This window comes from Hydra vulgaris, chromosome 07, assembly GCF_038396675.1.
Source record: "Hydra vulgaris chromosome 07, alternate assembly HydraT2T_AEP".
Lineage (NCBI taxonomy): Eukaryota > Metazoa > Cnidaria > Hydrozoa > Anthoathecata > Hydridae > Hydra > Hydra vulgaris.
The window spans coordinates 29,121,248-29,139,055 of NC_088926.1; the positions used below are offsets into that span (position 1 = coordinate 29,121,248).

A 17,808-nucleotide genomic window follows, 5' to 3' on the forward strand; every position below is an offset into this window, starting at 1 on the left:
GGTAGGGTAATATATAAACATAAACTTATAATTTAAACGATTTAAATAAATTTTAAAAAGTTGGCTTGTTTATATACACCTAATGTACTTTATATTATTTACAGCCATCCGCTTCTTTACCTTTCCCCGTTATTGCGTACTTATAAATACTTCCAATAATTGAAACTACATAAAGAAAAATCTAGAAAATCTACAAAATAATTGAAACTACATAAAGAAAAAGCTAGAAAATCTACAAAAAGAAAAGTTTTTTACGAAAACAACATTAACAATAACACTTAAATACCTATTCATTTTCTGCCCCTTTTTTTTTTAAAAATAATTTATTTAAAATAAGCAAAAAAAAATCGTAATTCTATTTTATTTGAAACAGTAAATATACAATGTTGAAAAATATTTGAGACGTATAAAAAAATATTCACTTAACAAATAAAATAACTAGCTAATTTAGCATTAAAATTTTTAAAAATAAATTTTAAATTTGTGTTTAAATGGTCAGCAAATGTCTTTATGTCAAAGAAAAACAGAGCAAAAATCCCTTTACAACGGACGCACTGAAAAACTTTAAACTCTATAATTAAAAAAAACCCGTAATAATTACACTAATGGATGTACTGACTATTTTGATATTAGGCATTCTGTAAAGTTATATTGATAGATGCGACTAACGCTTAAAGCAAATCCTTATTTATAAACGATTTTTAATTGATAGATAAAATCCAAAAAACAAACAAAAAAATAAGAAAAAAAAAGGGAACATAGCAGAGCTAGCCAAAAAAACAAACAAAAAAACCGTTTTTATACTTAATAGTATGTACGTAGAAAAATTTTTATATATGTATATATATATATATTGACATTATATACAAGATTTCCAACTCAACATAAGTTTTATTAAATAAATATCCATTTTAAGGATAGCAAATAAAAAAGGTATTACGGTTTTTTTTTTGCAAGATAACAGAAAGAAAACATTTAAAAAGAATGATGTCCTCAAGATTAATTTTAATTAAATAAACGAAAACTGAAAGTTTTAATTTTAAATGCTATCATCCTCACAATTAACATAATCACAAAACATTCATATATATATATATATATATATATATATATATATATATATATATATATATATATATATATATATATATATATATATATAAATATATATATATATATATATATATATATATATATAAATATATATATATATATATATATATATATATATATATATATATATATATATATATATATATATATATACTACTTATCTTAGGAACAAATCTTACTAAATGTTTTGAAAAGGTGTAAACAATTTATACTACCAAATCTTTGTCAAAAGTTAGGAAATTCATTAAATGGTATTTTTACTTTTTCAGTTTATTTCACTTAGCTCAAGTGAAATAAACTCAAAATTATTATTTCGAAACCGTTTCAAATCAATACTTAGTAAAAACCGCTGATCGTTTATACCTTGACAAAAATCCTGGAAGTCCTCTAAACTTTAACGCTAAGGTATGAAGAAATTATTTAGTTATTTTATAATCTTTTATCGATTTCTAACTAACCAAACATATCGTCAAGTTTTTAATCTTCTGCGTTCCTTTCTTCTAGCAGTACTTAAATACCTTGTCGTAATTAAAGTTTGTAAAATAATATAGGACAAGAATTTTCAACATGGAGTTCATTCTTACGTTATTCTGACCATTGTTTCTACGATAGTGGTAAATTCTTTTGTAATCAGTTTTTTTTATTAAGTATTCTAAAAATTAACATTTGGCAACAGCAATCAAATCGAACGAGTCAAGGTAATCTTTTAAAGCTTGGTAACAAAACATATATTGATCCTAGAAAGAAACGTAAAAAATACATTTATTTTTCAATAAAAATGAATTAATAACTCAACAAATATATTGATCCCGTGTGATTACATCACCAATAACTCAACAAATATATTGATCACGTTTGAAAATAAAGTGGTTTTAAAAAGTGAAAAAACAGAAAACATCGCGTTTTTTTTTTTTGATAAACAAATATGGTAAAACAAAAATAATAACAGATTAAAGCTTTTTTTTCAAGATTTTTAATTTTAAGATTAAAATTATTTTTCATTAAGATCAGCAACCTAAATTTCTACATAAATAATCGGATTTTTGAAAACCCTGTAACAAATGCAAATTGAATTTCTTTATGTTTCAATTCAGTTCTGCAAACCTAAGTTTGCAAACCATCAGCAAACCTAAATTCCTACATAAATAAGCGGATTTTTGAAAACCCTGTAACAAATGCAAACTGAATTTCTTTATGTTTCAATTCAGTTCTTCTTCAGCTGATTTAATGAATAAAAACTCGTAATTTATTAGTTTTAATTTTGTAACATAAAACTCCACATAAAAAAGGTTGTGAAATAAAATTAGGAGTTCATTTTGGTTTTACTTCTTTTATTCTCAAACCAGTCAAATATTTTATTAATCAAACCAATCAAATATTTTATTAAACAAACCAATCAAATACTTTATTAATTAAACCAATCAAATATTTTATTAATCAAACCAATCGAATATTTTATTAAATAATTGTAGATTCTAAAGTTTGTCTACAACTTCAAATGTTTTGTGATAAGAAAAAGAAAACAAAAAGATCCCAGAAAAAAATACGAAAGGACTCAGTATGTTATAGAGGAGTGTTTTATCACAGACATAACATAACACAGATATAGAATATTTAGATTACTTGGAGGTAAATTGACAACTAGATAGTGACAATTGTAACGTAATTAGCAACTTGCCAATTTGTCCTAACAAGGACAACAAATTGACAAAAAGGATTTCTAGCTTATCTAAAAATCTTTTTTCAGCAAGACAATATCGAAGTATATCTAATAATAGTCGATAGATCATTTCCTCCTCGTTCTTTTAATATCCCTTGAATAATGCAAAGATGCATTATTCAAGGGATATTAAAAGATGATTATTTTTTATTTTTAATAATGTTCTTTACATTTCAAGTTAAAATTGAAAATCATTTTTCATATGGAGCTAAAAAAAGTGAGCCAAATTAGCAATCAAAAAAAGCAAGTCAAAAATTAAGATTAACCTCCTTAAACAGGAAACATAATAAAAAGTTTTAATTTAAAAAAGTTCAAATTTACATTTGCCTGCCAGATAATGGTTTAAAAATTTAGACACCAGAAAATATTTGTTATTCTCAAAATCTTTGCCTGGGAGAACTTTTTATTGCATGAATACAATAAAGGATCTGTTTACATCATACACATAGATGACTAATTTTACTATTAAGATAAAAAAAAACCATTTTTAACCTTTCCTCAAACAAAAACTTAGAAGATGCTCATCAAATATGAAACATTATTTAGAAGATGTCCATTTAGTATGAAACATATAATTTAGGAAAAACACTAATAAAAAATGTTGATTTGATTCCAGCCAGATTTGAATCAAATCAAAACTATGTAAGATTACAGCAATCACCCATTTTAAAATTCCTTAAAGATCCTCTAAATTTATTCGATTCCAAAAGAAAACTTAACACACTTTAAAAATACACGGATTATTGAAGAAATTTTCTTTTTCTTTTCCATATCACCATGATCGGTTGAAACTTGGATGATTTTAAATTGAGTTTTCTCAAAAATCACTGAATCAATTGTTATGATTTTATTTTATAATGATGTTAACATAATTTTATAATGATGCTAACATAATTTTCTCGTGTGTGAGTGTTGTTTTGTTTACTCCTCATTAGTTTTGTTGAGTAAAAAAAAAGTAAAGAGTCTGTAAAAATAAAATAAATAATAAAATAAGTAAAATTCGAAACAAAAATTTGAATTTTTATTAGATAATCCATCGTTCTCATATTCCATGATTTCAAAAGCACAAAAAGCTCCAAAATCAACTGTTGGAAATATTATTAAATGTTATAAGGAAAACAAAACTGTAAAATAAAATCGGAAAGTGGTGGAAAATCAAGATTTAAAAAAAGAAGGCAAAATCAATAGTTGACTCAATTCATCAAAATCCAACTTAGTTACAACAAGATTTAACTACGAAGTTTAAACACAATAAAGCTTTCGTTTAAAGAGTATTCAAAAAATAAAATCTGAAAGAATATTACGAGAAAAAAATACTAAAAAGGTCACTTGATGGAGAAATCAAGGCAATTGGATTAACTACAAATTTGCTTAAATTAATATGAAAAAAAATTTATGCATTTTAGAAGACGATGAAACTTACTGTAAAAAAGATCACTCAATGCTTCCAGGTAATCACTATTATCAGTTGAAACGTTATAAAGCTTCTGGCAAATTACATTTGTAGATTTTTGTACAAAATTTGGACAAAGTACATTTGAGTAAGAAAATCGCTTTGAAGTTCCTTGTATGGCAGGTAATTTGCAGTTGAGGTTTTAAAAGCTCTCCTTTCATAACATCTTTGACATCAGATCTATATGTGAGTGGATGCTTGAAAAAATGACTTCTTCCTCTAATTAAAAAGCACAAATAATCAATCTAATTTTGGCCAGATCTGGCATCGATCCACTATTCCAAAAAAAGTAATTCAGTGGTATAAGAAAGAAAAGAGTTCATTTTGTTCCAAAGAATACTAATCCACCAAACTGTCCTGAGCAGCAAGTTATCAAATCTTACTGGACAATTGTGAAGGGAATATTGGGGAAGATAGGCAAATGTAAAAATAGTGTCAAAAACTTCCGAGATTTGTGGATTAATGCTACAAAAAAAGTGGCGCAAAGTAAAATTGTAGAGATGATGGCAGTTACTTTACAAAAAATTAAATTATTTGCACATTGTAAAGTTAAGGCTATATTTATTTTTGTTGAAACAAAAGATAATTATATTAGCATCATTAATTATGTAAGCATCATTATAAAAAGAAAGTCATTACAATTGGTTAAGTGATCTTTGAGAAAACTCAATTTAAAACCATCAAAATTTCAACTGATCATAGTGGTAGTAAAAAGTAGCAAAAACAAACATAAATAAAACAATACATTAAAATTCTTTAAGTAAAATATCCGTTTTTGCTTTAAAAAGCAGAACAAACGAAGCAGCAAAACATTTATAAGACCAGACGATAATAATTACAGTATGAAATTATTATAAAAGAAAGGAATTTAAACAAACAATAATATAACACAATTAATATAACACAATTAATATAACACAAAGAAAAAAGAAAATTCACCAAACCAACACGACAAGAAATAACAAACAACTTAAAATAACTAATATAAATTTAAAAAAATACCACTGTTTGAACCATTGCTGTTCTTTGTAGTCTTAAAGCTCGAATAGTTTGAAAAATGTCAACAACACCCTTTACTTTTAGTCGTTCAATAGAATTCATAACAGCCATAAGAACACCTGTACGCCCAACTCCACCACTAAAAAAATGTATCAGTAATACAATACTACAATTATTTTTATCCCTTTTTTAGATATATACAAATACATGTACAAGAAAAATATTCAATCCCTCTTTCAGAAGCAAATAACACATGTTTAAGTACCTGCAATGTACAAGTATGGGTCCAGATTCTAAAGTTGATTTTTTTGATTTTTGAACTGAGCCAATAAGTTGTATAATCTCTGAACCAGATTCTGGAGAACCATAGTCTGGCCATCCCAAGAACCAAAAATGTGTAATGATCCAAGATCGACCAGTCTATTATAAAATACAAAACAAAATAGATACAAGATATAATTCCACGAATTGTGACGTTATTGTATTCAAAAAGATTTGTAAATAATTTTTTAAGCATTGATATTATCAACTATCCAGATGAGATTGTAATGTTCTGAATCTTTGTTTTTTGCTCCATAGTAGTTTAAAATTATTTAAAAGTCATTTATTTTAAATATACTTAATTTCTTAAACAAATAATTTATTTTTGATAATTTGATTGATCATTTCTTAAATTAAAAAAGTGTAAATATTATCAAAATTTCCCAATTTTCCGCCTAAAAGTAAAATAATTTGAATGTTCTTATTTGTATAAAAAATAACTAATTTTAAAATTTAACTTCATAAACAAAAAATAACAAAAACATTAAACAAATCAATTAAACAAATATAAGCAAATAATAATGAAAACAATTTCGAATGAATAATTAATAATTATTAATAAAAATTACAAACAAAAACAACAACAATATTTTAATAAAAAACCTCTTGATTTGTTAGCCGCAACTCATGAGTCACCAAATAATCATCATCTTTTTTCACATTCAAGAGCTCTACACTTACTGAGCCGTAAGCAACTGAACCAGCTTGAGGCCAGTACAAATAACATTTTTCCTTTAAATAAATAAACTGTATTTTAACGAAAATGGTAAATGATCAAATTTTGAAAGCAATATATATATATATATATATATATATATATATATATATATATATATATATATATATATTATATATATATATATATATATATATATATATATATATATATATATATATATGTATGTATATACACACACACACACACACACACACACACACACACACACACAAAAAATATAAAAAATAACTTTATTAGAGATTGTTTGAAAATGTCGGGCAATTACATAATTTTGATATCCATTGTAAGCGAAAGGATTACATACTAAGAAATTGAAAAATAAAACCAAGTCGTTAGATATTTTATAAAATAACAAATATGAAGGTATTTTTAAAAAACCTTTTAAAAAAATAAAAAGCATCGAAAAACATTATAAAAAAAACTCAGCCATTATTGCATCATATTTGAAATAATTATTGAGTGAAATAGTTGGTTCTTTACAATTTTAAAAGGATTAATTTTTTTTACTTCTAAGCAATATATTATATAAAAATCTATATTTTTCTGGGTTTTGACAAAAATCAGTTATTATGGTTGGCTAAAAATGGCATGAGCCTTAATTGCAAAGTTTAGCCTGAATAGGTTGACATCGTTTTGATTATGAATTGTATAAGGCAGAAATTGTTAAAAAAAAAACAATTTAATATAGACTAAATTAAAGATAAATATTTTATGTTTTTTTCACATTGCTCTTTCCCAGTGCTTTGTGATAATATTGTAGGGACTTAAATTAATAATAACCAAATTAAAAAAGCATAGTTAAAAGATAAGAAAATGTTATTAAAAAATATTTATTGGAAAAACAAAACAAAAAAAAAAACAGTTCACTGGGATTGCAAAGAAATTTAGTAGTTTTTCCTTCAAATTGGCTGTAAATCTTCTATTAAAACTGACTGTAAGTTCCAACTCAAATTAGATCACAAATGTCTCGAGAATAATTCAAAGAGGTTTTTCCATACTTTGTTTAAAAATTTAGCTAAATGTTTAAATAAATCTTTTAATATTGAACCAGTGGGACTGACCATTCCTTTTATCTGTTGCAAAAATGCAAACAATACTCTTAAATCAGCTATAAAAATTGTACAGAAAAGGAATGTCGCAAATTATGCAGCTTTTATATGCCATAACTTTCTTTGAGTGAGGTTTTAGTTTTATGAAAATCTTAAAAAGTTTGTTAAATATAAAAGGATTTAAAATAAATTTGAATGTTATCAACTTAAATATTATTAATTTATATTTATAGTTGAACTTTATATTATTAACTTTTATTTTTTAAATTATTATAACAACGACAAAAAATACCTGTCCCTTTTCTTCCAGTTTTGTAAGCATAACAATAGTTTGAATTTTCTTCTCTAAAATCATTCGCCAAAAGTCTTTCACTGTATTCTCAAGGGGAGCTTGAGCTGCAATAAAAGCATTTTTTTGCTGAAAACCATCGATTACACTTGCATTGATATAATCAGATTGCCTACTGCCAGCAATTGGAATAAGTTTAACTCTGTTTTTGTCATATGGTAATATATTTAGGTATCTGTTTTTCTGCTTATTTTCATGATGAGCAGCATCAGTATATTGGTTAGAATCACCTGGTGCACTTCCAGATTCTAATCGCTTAAAATAGATAAACATATATATATATATATATATATATATATATATATATATATATATATGAATTAATATGTGTGTGTATATATACACACACACACACACACACACACACACTTATTCACTCTTAACAATGCTGCAGACGAACACTAATTAAGTTAGGGATTCGGAGAATAGTTGGAGAAATGAAAGTAATTTTTATAGTTCTATCACTTATAAATGAAAGCTTTTCAATTATTTTCAATTATGAATCTATAAAAACCTTGATATTGTGTTTGTAATGAATAAAAATATATACATTTATTATTATATATTATATGCCGTATATATGAAGCAATTAAAATCTCAGATAATTAAAAAAAAATTTAAATTTAAAAATTAAAGCAAATAAAATTTCAACAAGAATCTGTTTAGGTAGACCTACTTTAAACTCAGAAGCAAAATTTGATGCATTAGTTTCAGGATCTTGTTCATTAAGAAACCTTATTTTTGCAGGTAGATCAGCTGGAGCAATCTCTGTATTTCCGCATACAACACTGTCTAACAAGGCATCGTATATAAAAGTGTATTGAAGCTAAATAAACAAAAGCAAAAGTAATATGAACTGTCAAAGAAAAAAAATCAGGCATTTCAAAATTTTTATAAAGTTTTGAATTTAATATATATTACCTCTGTCTGCACCATAAAATTTCGTTGTGCTCTCATTGCAAATACTGAGCCAAATACATCAACTTTATTTTCTGCTTCAAGTTGGCGTAAGCCTATTTCAATAGCAATAAATGTTCCAGTACGCCCAACACCAGCCCTGGAAAAAGCAAACTTGATCATGAACCTTTTTATTAAATGAATTAAAATAAACAACAAATAATGAAAAGCACAAAAAAGTAAAAAACTTACGAACAATGAACAACACATTCAGCACAAGGTAAACTATCCATGTAACTCATTACATGACGTGTAAATGAAAGAACTGATGTAGGATGAGATGGAACACCATGGTCAGGCCATGTGGTAAAATGATACTGTCGCACTTGACGTGTACCAAGTTCTGGACATTTAAACTATATTAAAACATTTGAAATATATTGAATAATGTAAATAATACACAAAAATGTTTCATTTATTTTACATTTAAATTTTAAAATCTAACCATTACTAGACTTGTTTTATTTCAATTTTTCGAAAAAAACAAACAAAAAACAAACAGTATTATAAGGTACCATAATAAAATTTGGACATTAAGCTAAACTGAAAAGATGTTTTTCTAATAGTGTCTATTAGTCATTAAAAAAATTAATAAAAATAAACTCTTATTCATAATGAAAAAGTTTTTTTTTAAAGTGTTAAACTTAAAACACTGTTTTTATAATGTTAAAACCACATTATTATAATGACAATTATAATGGAGATAATTAAAATGGAGAAGTACTTTATATTTTATAAACCATTATAACAAAAACGATCTTGTAAGATAAGATTATTCTATTTATACTATTATTTTATTTATTGTATAATTTTATTTTCAAGAAATTATTCTATTTGTGACGTTTTTAAATCTAAAATACTTGATTACAATGTTAAATAACGCTGGGCAACAAAAAAATATTTTTTTTTTACCTTTAACAATTTTATTCAAATTATACTAATTTTGGGCTGAGAAAAGTGAAAATGACAACGAAAACTTTTTATTAGCTCTAGTTTCTGAAATATACAATAGCAATAAATTTTTATTTCAGTTAATTTGTAACAGAAAAATATGACATAATTTACATATTCTATTAATATAAGTACATTTGGTTTTTTTTATAACCGATTCAGTTTTAAACAAAGAAATCATGATAATCAAACTAATAGATATAAAGATGATTACAGGGTACTGTCACGAGATCATGATCTTTTTGCTTTCCTTTTGTAGATTAGTTCTTGAGCATCCTTACACACAAACCAACAGTAATCTGCAAGCATAGCCTCATTCCAACTTTTTAAAGTTGGAATGAGGCTATGCTTTCATATTACTGTTGATTAGAATAAATAATAATTAAAAATTCTATTTTTGCAGAAGTACTGTTACCAGTTGAATGTAGTTATCAACTCTTTCGTTGCCTAAAAAACCGCAAATCACTCCCTTAAGAATTTCCCAAGTATCCTTTTCTTACCCCTTCAAAACTTCATCAAATGCAGGATCCTTCATAAGTTGACATATTTGTGGCCCAATAAAAATACCCACTTTAACTTTTGCATCACTTATTTTTGGAAATTTGTTTCTTAAATACCTAAAAGCCTGTCCTTCTTTGTTCATACCTTTGACAAAATTTTTCTTTAAATCCAACTTAATATGTAATGGTGGAAAAAGAACATCTTTTGGATACACGAGTGGTTCAGCAATAACATTTTTTTCATCTGTGCACAGTGGGCCAGAATGGCCAATTTTGAGACAAAATTAATAACTAATTTAATTATAGTGCTACGCTCACTATTTTTGGCATGAGTACCAATATAAGGTTTGAGCTTCTTATGTTGGTGTTTTTTTTATTTAGTTGCTATGGATACCTATTTTTTTGCATTAGCAACAACCTACTTTTAGTAGTTGTAGATTTTTTATGTGTGCTATATACACTAAATTTGGCTCGAGCACCAGTGTAGCGTCTACGCCTCTTATTAAGATGGCATTTTTTATTTGGTTGCTATGGACACCTAATTTTTGCATAGTAACAACCTACTTTTTGTAGTCGCACATTTGTTATGTGTGCTATATACATTAAATTTGGCATGAGCACCAGTGTAAGATCTGCACCTCTTATTAAGGTGTTATTTTTTATTTGGTTGCTATGGATACCTATTTTGGCGTAGTATTAACCTACTTGTGTCATATATACTAAATTTGGTAAGAGCACTAATACGAGGTATGCATTTTATATTATGATATTAAGTTTGGTTGCTATGGATACCTTATTATGCATAGCAACAAGCTTTTTATAGTGACAATCAATTTTATAAAATTCTTGACTTATTTACTGCAAATTATTAAAAAAATAGGATTTTTAATGCTCTGGTGTTCCAAATAAATATATGTGGGAACTTTTTAATTTATCTTAATTATAGAATACTGACAATTTTAATTTGCAATGCATAAATTTGAATTTTTTTAATAACAAAGGAAGAAACCAAAATTTGGCATGTAAAAATTCATAAGAAAATCTAAACACTGTTTTTTAACAACTGCAGAACACCTTCTGGCAAAACCTTCTTCTTAGTACTAAATATTGTTCTTAGTGAAGAAATGACTGGATCACTAGAGCAAAATAATCGCTTAAACAAATCTTCATTACATTTGGTACGGTCACACTTGCGTGTAAAATGCTCGCTATACTTTTTAAAATCTTTATTCGGGGCCTCTATTGTTTCTTCACTTAAGAGCCCAATTGGTAAGGTTATATAACCAACAAGACTGGGAGCAAGAATTAACATTTTGTAAATGCTCTGCGGCATATAGTACCATGGATAGCACTCCACGTAAAACCTAGCTGTATGTGTACAGTATTAACTGAATAAATCTGCATCAAGCTCAAAACCACATGAAATATAAGTCAGAACAACATGGAGCATTTTTATAAGTGCAAAATTAAGTCCTGTTATTTCAGAAAACAATTGTTCATTCTGAAAGGCTTTTCTGGAGGTGTTGCCATCATTAGATGTTCTTGAGCCGCTAGCCTTAGGCCTATCGACAATCAGTACCATTTTCTCTTAAAGAACAAGTTGAATTTTTTCCTTTTGCACTTCAATTTGTTGCTTGTCAGCTGGTAATCTTAAAGACCATTTCTTGATTGGCAATTTATAAGCAATGTGGATTAAGCATTCAAATGTTCGTATCCATGCATGTAGAATCAAAATCCCATATTGTAACCCATTTTGAGTGTGCAACTTCAGTAACACCTGTAATAAATAAAAAACTGCATTTTAAACTAATCAAATATAAAAACGTGTGTGTATTTATATATATTTATACATACATATATTATATACCTATATATATATATATATATATATATATATATATATATATATATATATATATATATATATATATATATATATATATATATATATATATATATATATATATATATATATATATATATATATATATATATATATATATATAGGTATGTATGTATGTATATGTTACATCTGATAATTCAGTATGGGCTTTGCCATCAATCATAGTAATTTCAATTTTATGGTCAAATCAATAGACTTACCATTATGTAGGATATAGCTTGTTTTAGTTAGCTGTATGACCTCATTTTTTAATGTCAATTCCTCACTATGAAGAAGGTTTGCAGTTTCCTTTACAAATTTAAATCGCAAAAGCCGACAGTACAAAGTAGATGATGGTTTAGAATTACTCTAAAGAATAATCTTTTTATCATTGAGAATAGATGAGAGCTCTAAGGCACAAAGCATGTAATAAACAGAGACTCCTCACTCTTCAGATTCCTAGAACACTCATTATCATTACATGTTTGTTTATAAATACTATGCCCACTTGAGCCATCAAAACCAGCTTTGTATATTAGAGTAAATCTATTACACTCATTTGCATTTAAAACACCAGTCTGTGTCTCCAAAAGCCTTGTTGTAATGTGATCCATTAGATCTTGAAGTGGAACACTAGCAGAATGGTCAGTTACGCTAATGTTTTTAGGATAGCATTGATCTTTTGCCACTCTAACATTATTATATGCTGGGTAGAGATTGCATTCCTTTTCATCAGCTTTGTTTTTTATATGTTGATAAGATGCCTTTGTCAAATTAAAATCTAAAATAAGGGCCAAAGCTTCATCAGTAGACATACAAGATGGGGATATAGTATCCACTAACAATTTTTCTGCTAGTTTGGCTTTTTTAGGCTCACTATTTTTTCCGAATTTGACTTTAGTTGCAAATAATAGTTGGCTAGCTGAGTATTGATCTATATCAGCAACTTTTCTATACTTAGATCTCAAAGAGAACTCATCAAAATTTAAAGTAGGCCTACCAAGAGGAGTAGTAACAATTGTTAGAGTAGCAGGTGGAACATATGCAAAAGGTATAAAGTCAAAATCCAACCATTTTGCATATTTTTTCTCAAATGCTGCAGCTTTGCGGTTAACATCATTCCAACGAGACTTCAAGTTCTTTAGGAATGCAATTAATTTGTTTCTTATAATTTCAGAATCATTTAAGTCTAACTTGACAACTAATTGATCATAAATTGCTGTATCTTGTATAGACATATTATTAGATCTAATGCAGTTGTATATATAATGGTACTTCATTGTTATATTATTATTTATTCTACAAATGGAAAAGCCATATACATATGACTTTTCCATTTGTAGAATAAATAATAATAATAATAATAATATATACATATATATATATACATATATATATATATATATATATATATATATATATATATATATATATATATATATATATATATATACATATATATATATATATATATATATATATATATATATATATATATATGTGTGTGTGTGTGTATATATATATATATATATATATATATATATATATATATATATATATATATATATATATATATATATATATATATATATATATATATATATATTTATATATGTATATGTATATATATGTATATAATACATATACAGTATCAGACAAAACGAGTGTAACCAAATAACGCTAATTTAGTTTCTTTATATAAAAGTGCTGCATTTTTTCAATTTAGAGAAATAACTATGTAACTGTTTAGAGACAAAGTTCTTCAAGTTTTATTCATCACAAAGTTCATTATTTGTACACGAAAATTAATAAATTAATCAAAAGTATTAAAAAAAGTTGATTTCCTTCTGGACATAAAAAAAGTTGATTTCCTTCAAAACAAGTGCAACTCGACAAAATGTTGACCAAGCTGTATTTCGCTATCAATATTTCGTGGCGAATCCTTTGTTGTCGATCACAGCCTTGCATCTTCGAGGCATAGATTCGATCAGGTGATCAATGAAACTTTGTGGAATCGCTGCCCAGGCTTTTGGGATTTGTTCAAACAGTTGATCCTTATTACAAACACCTTCACGATTAATTCTGCAGTTGACGATCTTCCACAGGTTCTGGATAGGGTTGAGATCCGGAGATTGAGGCGGCCGATCCATCACCGATAGGTGGTTGTCTTGAAACCACTGCTTGACTACTTTTGCAGTGTGTTTCGGATCGTTGTCTTGCTGAAAAACCCATCTTATTGGCATATTCCATTCAGCATGAGGTAACATAACATCTTTCAGGATATTTTTATACATGAAACGGTCCATTATTCCATTGTTTCGATGTATTGGACCTAGACCGTTAGCAGAAAAACACCTCCAGATCATTACATTGCCTCCACCATGCTTCACGGTCTTATGGCAGTAACGTAAATCGAGGCGTTTTCCGGCTGGTCGACATACACGGCAAATGCCATCGCTCCCAATGATGTTGAACTTCGAATCATCACTGAACAGGACAGTTTGCCATTTCTGCACATTCCAGTCAATATGAGATGTAGCAATCAGGAGTCTTTTCTTCTGGTTTTTTAGTGAAATCAGCGGTTTCTTTGCAGGGCGTCGAGAAAACAGTTCGGCTTCAACAGCACGTCGTCTGATTGTTTGGTCCGATACAAGCGGCTCTAATTGCTTTTGTATCTCGACTGATGATATCCAGGGATCCTTCTTGACGGATCTGACGATCATAGAATCCTCTCTAGAAGTGGTGGAACGCGGTCTTCCACCTTTGTTATCTGCTGCCAACTTCCCCGTAGAATGAAATTTGGAACATAATCTTGATACGGTCCATTTTTTCACGCTATATTTATCACAAATACTTTTTTGTGACATTCCACTTACATAATCGCCAATAATTTTCTTCCTTAGTTCCAATCCAAGACTGTTGGGAGCCATTTTTGCACTTGAAGTCATAAAAATAATAAAAATAAATAATCACGCTTCTCAAGGCTTACCGTGTTACATTTACCTTGTGATGATACAATAATGCTCTGTGGAACACAACGTTTTGGTTGGATGTGGACTGTATTGATGTAATGAAACACTTGTTGTATTTCACTTCTTGTATTGATGTTATTCGATAAAACACTTTGATAAAACTCACTTCGATAAACTGTCTTGATAATACTGACTGATTGACTTCCATATACTGACTGAATTACATGTCGATATACATGTCTCTTATATAGTAAAATGAACCTGTGTGAACCTGTTCTGGAAGATTCTATATGCTTCTTTTCGATGCTTCTGGAAGCTTCTGGATGCGTCTGGAAGCTTCTGAATGTTTCTGGATATTTCTGGATGCTTCCAGATGCTTCTTCTGGAAACTTCTGGAAGCTTCTGCATGCTTCTGGATACTTCCTTTAATTATTAAAAAACTTCCGTGACGTTGACACGGACCAGACTTAAGTTAATGAAACAAACCAAAAAAGTTGCACTTGTTTTGTCCGCTGCAAAATGGCACTTGTCAACGAAATTCTGCCTGTGTGCTGTCAACTGTCAGCTGATTGCTCATGTCATGACATGCTATGACTCCAGAACTGTTTGCTGTGGTAGTATAGTTCGTTTCGTTTTTAAGACATGTAAAATTAGGAACATTTTTTAGCATTGTATGATGTTGGTTGCAAATGTTTTGTCCAATACTGTATATAATATATAATATATATATATATATATATACATATATATATATATATATATATATATATATATATATATATATATAAAATATATTTTGCACAATCTAAAATAATATAAGTTAAATATAGTTGGTGATTAATTTACTAACAATATCTAAGCAACCTATTTATATAGGGTTTTTGTATAATCAATAACATATAGTAATATAAAAAAAATGTTTCATTGACAGTTGTCACGGTATAAAATCATGTGTAATGTTTTAGTTACATAGTCTACATCTGCAAGTATCTGCAACCAAAACTGTTTTTAACTCATTAAACATATTTTTTAAGTGAATATCAGCTATAAAAATCCTGGCCAAACATGGCCGAAAAAATATAAGCATAGTGTTAGCAAAAAAAAATGCAATTATTTCAACCATTAAACACACTATCTTTGATTGATCATAAAATGAGCCAAATACGTTCAAGAAGATAAACAGAAATGCCAAATGATAGCCAATATATGTATTAAAACTACAATTCATATTTGTAATAATATAAATTACTTAACATTAAATGGCAAAACATATAAAAAAATTATTTTTCTAAACTTTTTAAGAAAAGTGCTTGACTGCCTACAATATTGTTCAGGGTGACAACTTAAAAATAAAAATTTTTAGTGAAGGGCATTTTTTGATTAACAATCTTTATTTTTTTATGTAAATCAATATGTTACGTTCATTGAATATTAGTTTTTTATACAAAAATTGAATAAAAATAACTTTGGCTTTTGGCACACCATAGCCCACTGTGATTTGTTGAGATTTCTTGCAGGCACGTCTTCTTTTATATAATGTGAACTTCTGTCTCTACTGTCCCACATACACAAAAAGCAGCAGCATTTAGTATACCCTATTTGCATTCCTAAAAGTATATCACCACAAATTTTCTAATTGTGTTCATTGTAATTAATTGAGTTGAGGAGAACTTTCATGTTTATATAAATCTCTTTCATGTAAACTGCATGACTAATAGGGACAGAAGGAAGGCAGTTTCCATTGTGCAGTAATACAGCTTTCAAGCTTAGCTTAGATGAGTCTATGAATAATCTCCATTCAGTTGGATCATAATTCAACTTAAGACAATGCATTAATACAAAGACATCAATGCAAACAACAAGATTATTTTTTTCTTAAAAAAAGAAAGCGGATTCTGTTGATGTTTTCTGTAATGTGAAACCTTGACATCAAATTGGAGAAGATTCCACTGCTTTAGTCTTAACCCTAGAAGTTTTGCCTTTTCCTGTGACTAGTCCAGATCTCAAACAAGATCACTTAATTTTAATTGACGCAAACTGTGTGTCACATCATCTGTTAACATAAAATCAGGATCATTTAATGTGAAAGGCTTTTTTTCTTCTTTTTCTTCTATTTCTACTTCATTTCTGTCTTCATTCTCTGCTTCTAACTCACAACTTTGTGGTGGAGTAGGAACTGGTAAACTATCCGAATGTGGAATAGGTCAAATGGCTGGTGGAAGATTCAGATATTTAACTGTTCCTATTTTCTTCATTGACAAATTCATTTCATTGGGTTGGGTCAAGCAGAAATAGCAGTCATCCAAAAGCCAAAGATTTTTTTCTATTTTTCAATCATTCTCATAGTGTAACTGAACAAGAGCTACAACATATATGAGGAGCCCATGATTTATCCTGGTCCCCTACCTTTATATCGCAATAATGCTGGTAAGCAGTCTTCACAAGAGGTGTTATAGTTCTTTTCTATGAGGAAAATGTTATTTCACCACAAATGTAACAAAAATTGTCTACTAAATTTACACACTTCCTTGGCACGTTGATTTGTCAAATTTTACACTTGCAAATGAAAAAAAAAAACTATAAATAAATTAGACCAGAAACTTTAGCAAACACACATAACTAATATCACAAGTTTTAAACATGAATGGAACATGGATAGTCAAAAGCAAAATTCTTTTTTATTTCAAAAAATGTTTCCTTTTATTTCTTAAACTAAAGCTAATATGTCATTTTTGAATTCACCAGGTGGAAATACATAAGAAATGACTATTTTTGGTTCCGAAACAAAATCAACGTTGGGCAG

The 17,808-nt window shown here is 27.7% G+C and overlaps 1 protein-coding gene across 1 annotated transcript in view; it reads right to left on the reverse strand.

Moving 5' to 3' along the window:
• Positions 1 to 1,532: 1,532 nt before the first annotated feature.
• LOC100208822 (receptor-type tyrosine-protein phosphatase alpha) overlaps positions 1,533 to 17,808 on the reverse strand; it is a 65,318-nt gene continuing 49,042 nt past the window's right edge. Inside the window, exons 16-23 of the mRNA XM_065801577.1 lie at positions 8,893 to 9,056; positions 8,665 to 8,800; positions 8,420 to 8,569; positions 7,687 to 7,998; positions 6,210 to 6,338; positions 5,551 to 5,705; positions 5,289 to 5,424; positions 1,533 to 1,850 (exon numbers count right to left, since the gene is read on the reverse strand). Coding sequence (XP_065657649.1) covers positions 1,773 to 1,850; positions 5,289 to 5,424; positions 5,551 to 5,705; positions 6,210 to 6,338; positions 7,687 to 7,998; positions 8,420 to 8,569; positions 8,665 to 8,800; positions 8,893 to 9,056 — 1,260 coding nt within the window. The 3' untranslated portion in view covers positions 1,533 to 1,772. The remainder of the gene's footprint in view (positions 1,851 to 5,288; positions 5,425 to 5,550; positions 5,706 to 6,209; positions 6,339 to 7,686; positions 7,999 to 8,419; positions 8,570 to 8,664; positions 8,801 to 8,892; positions 9,057 to 17,808) is intronic.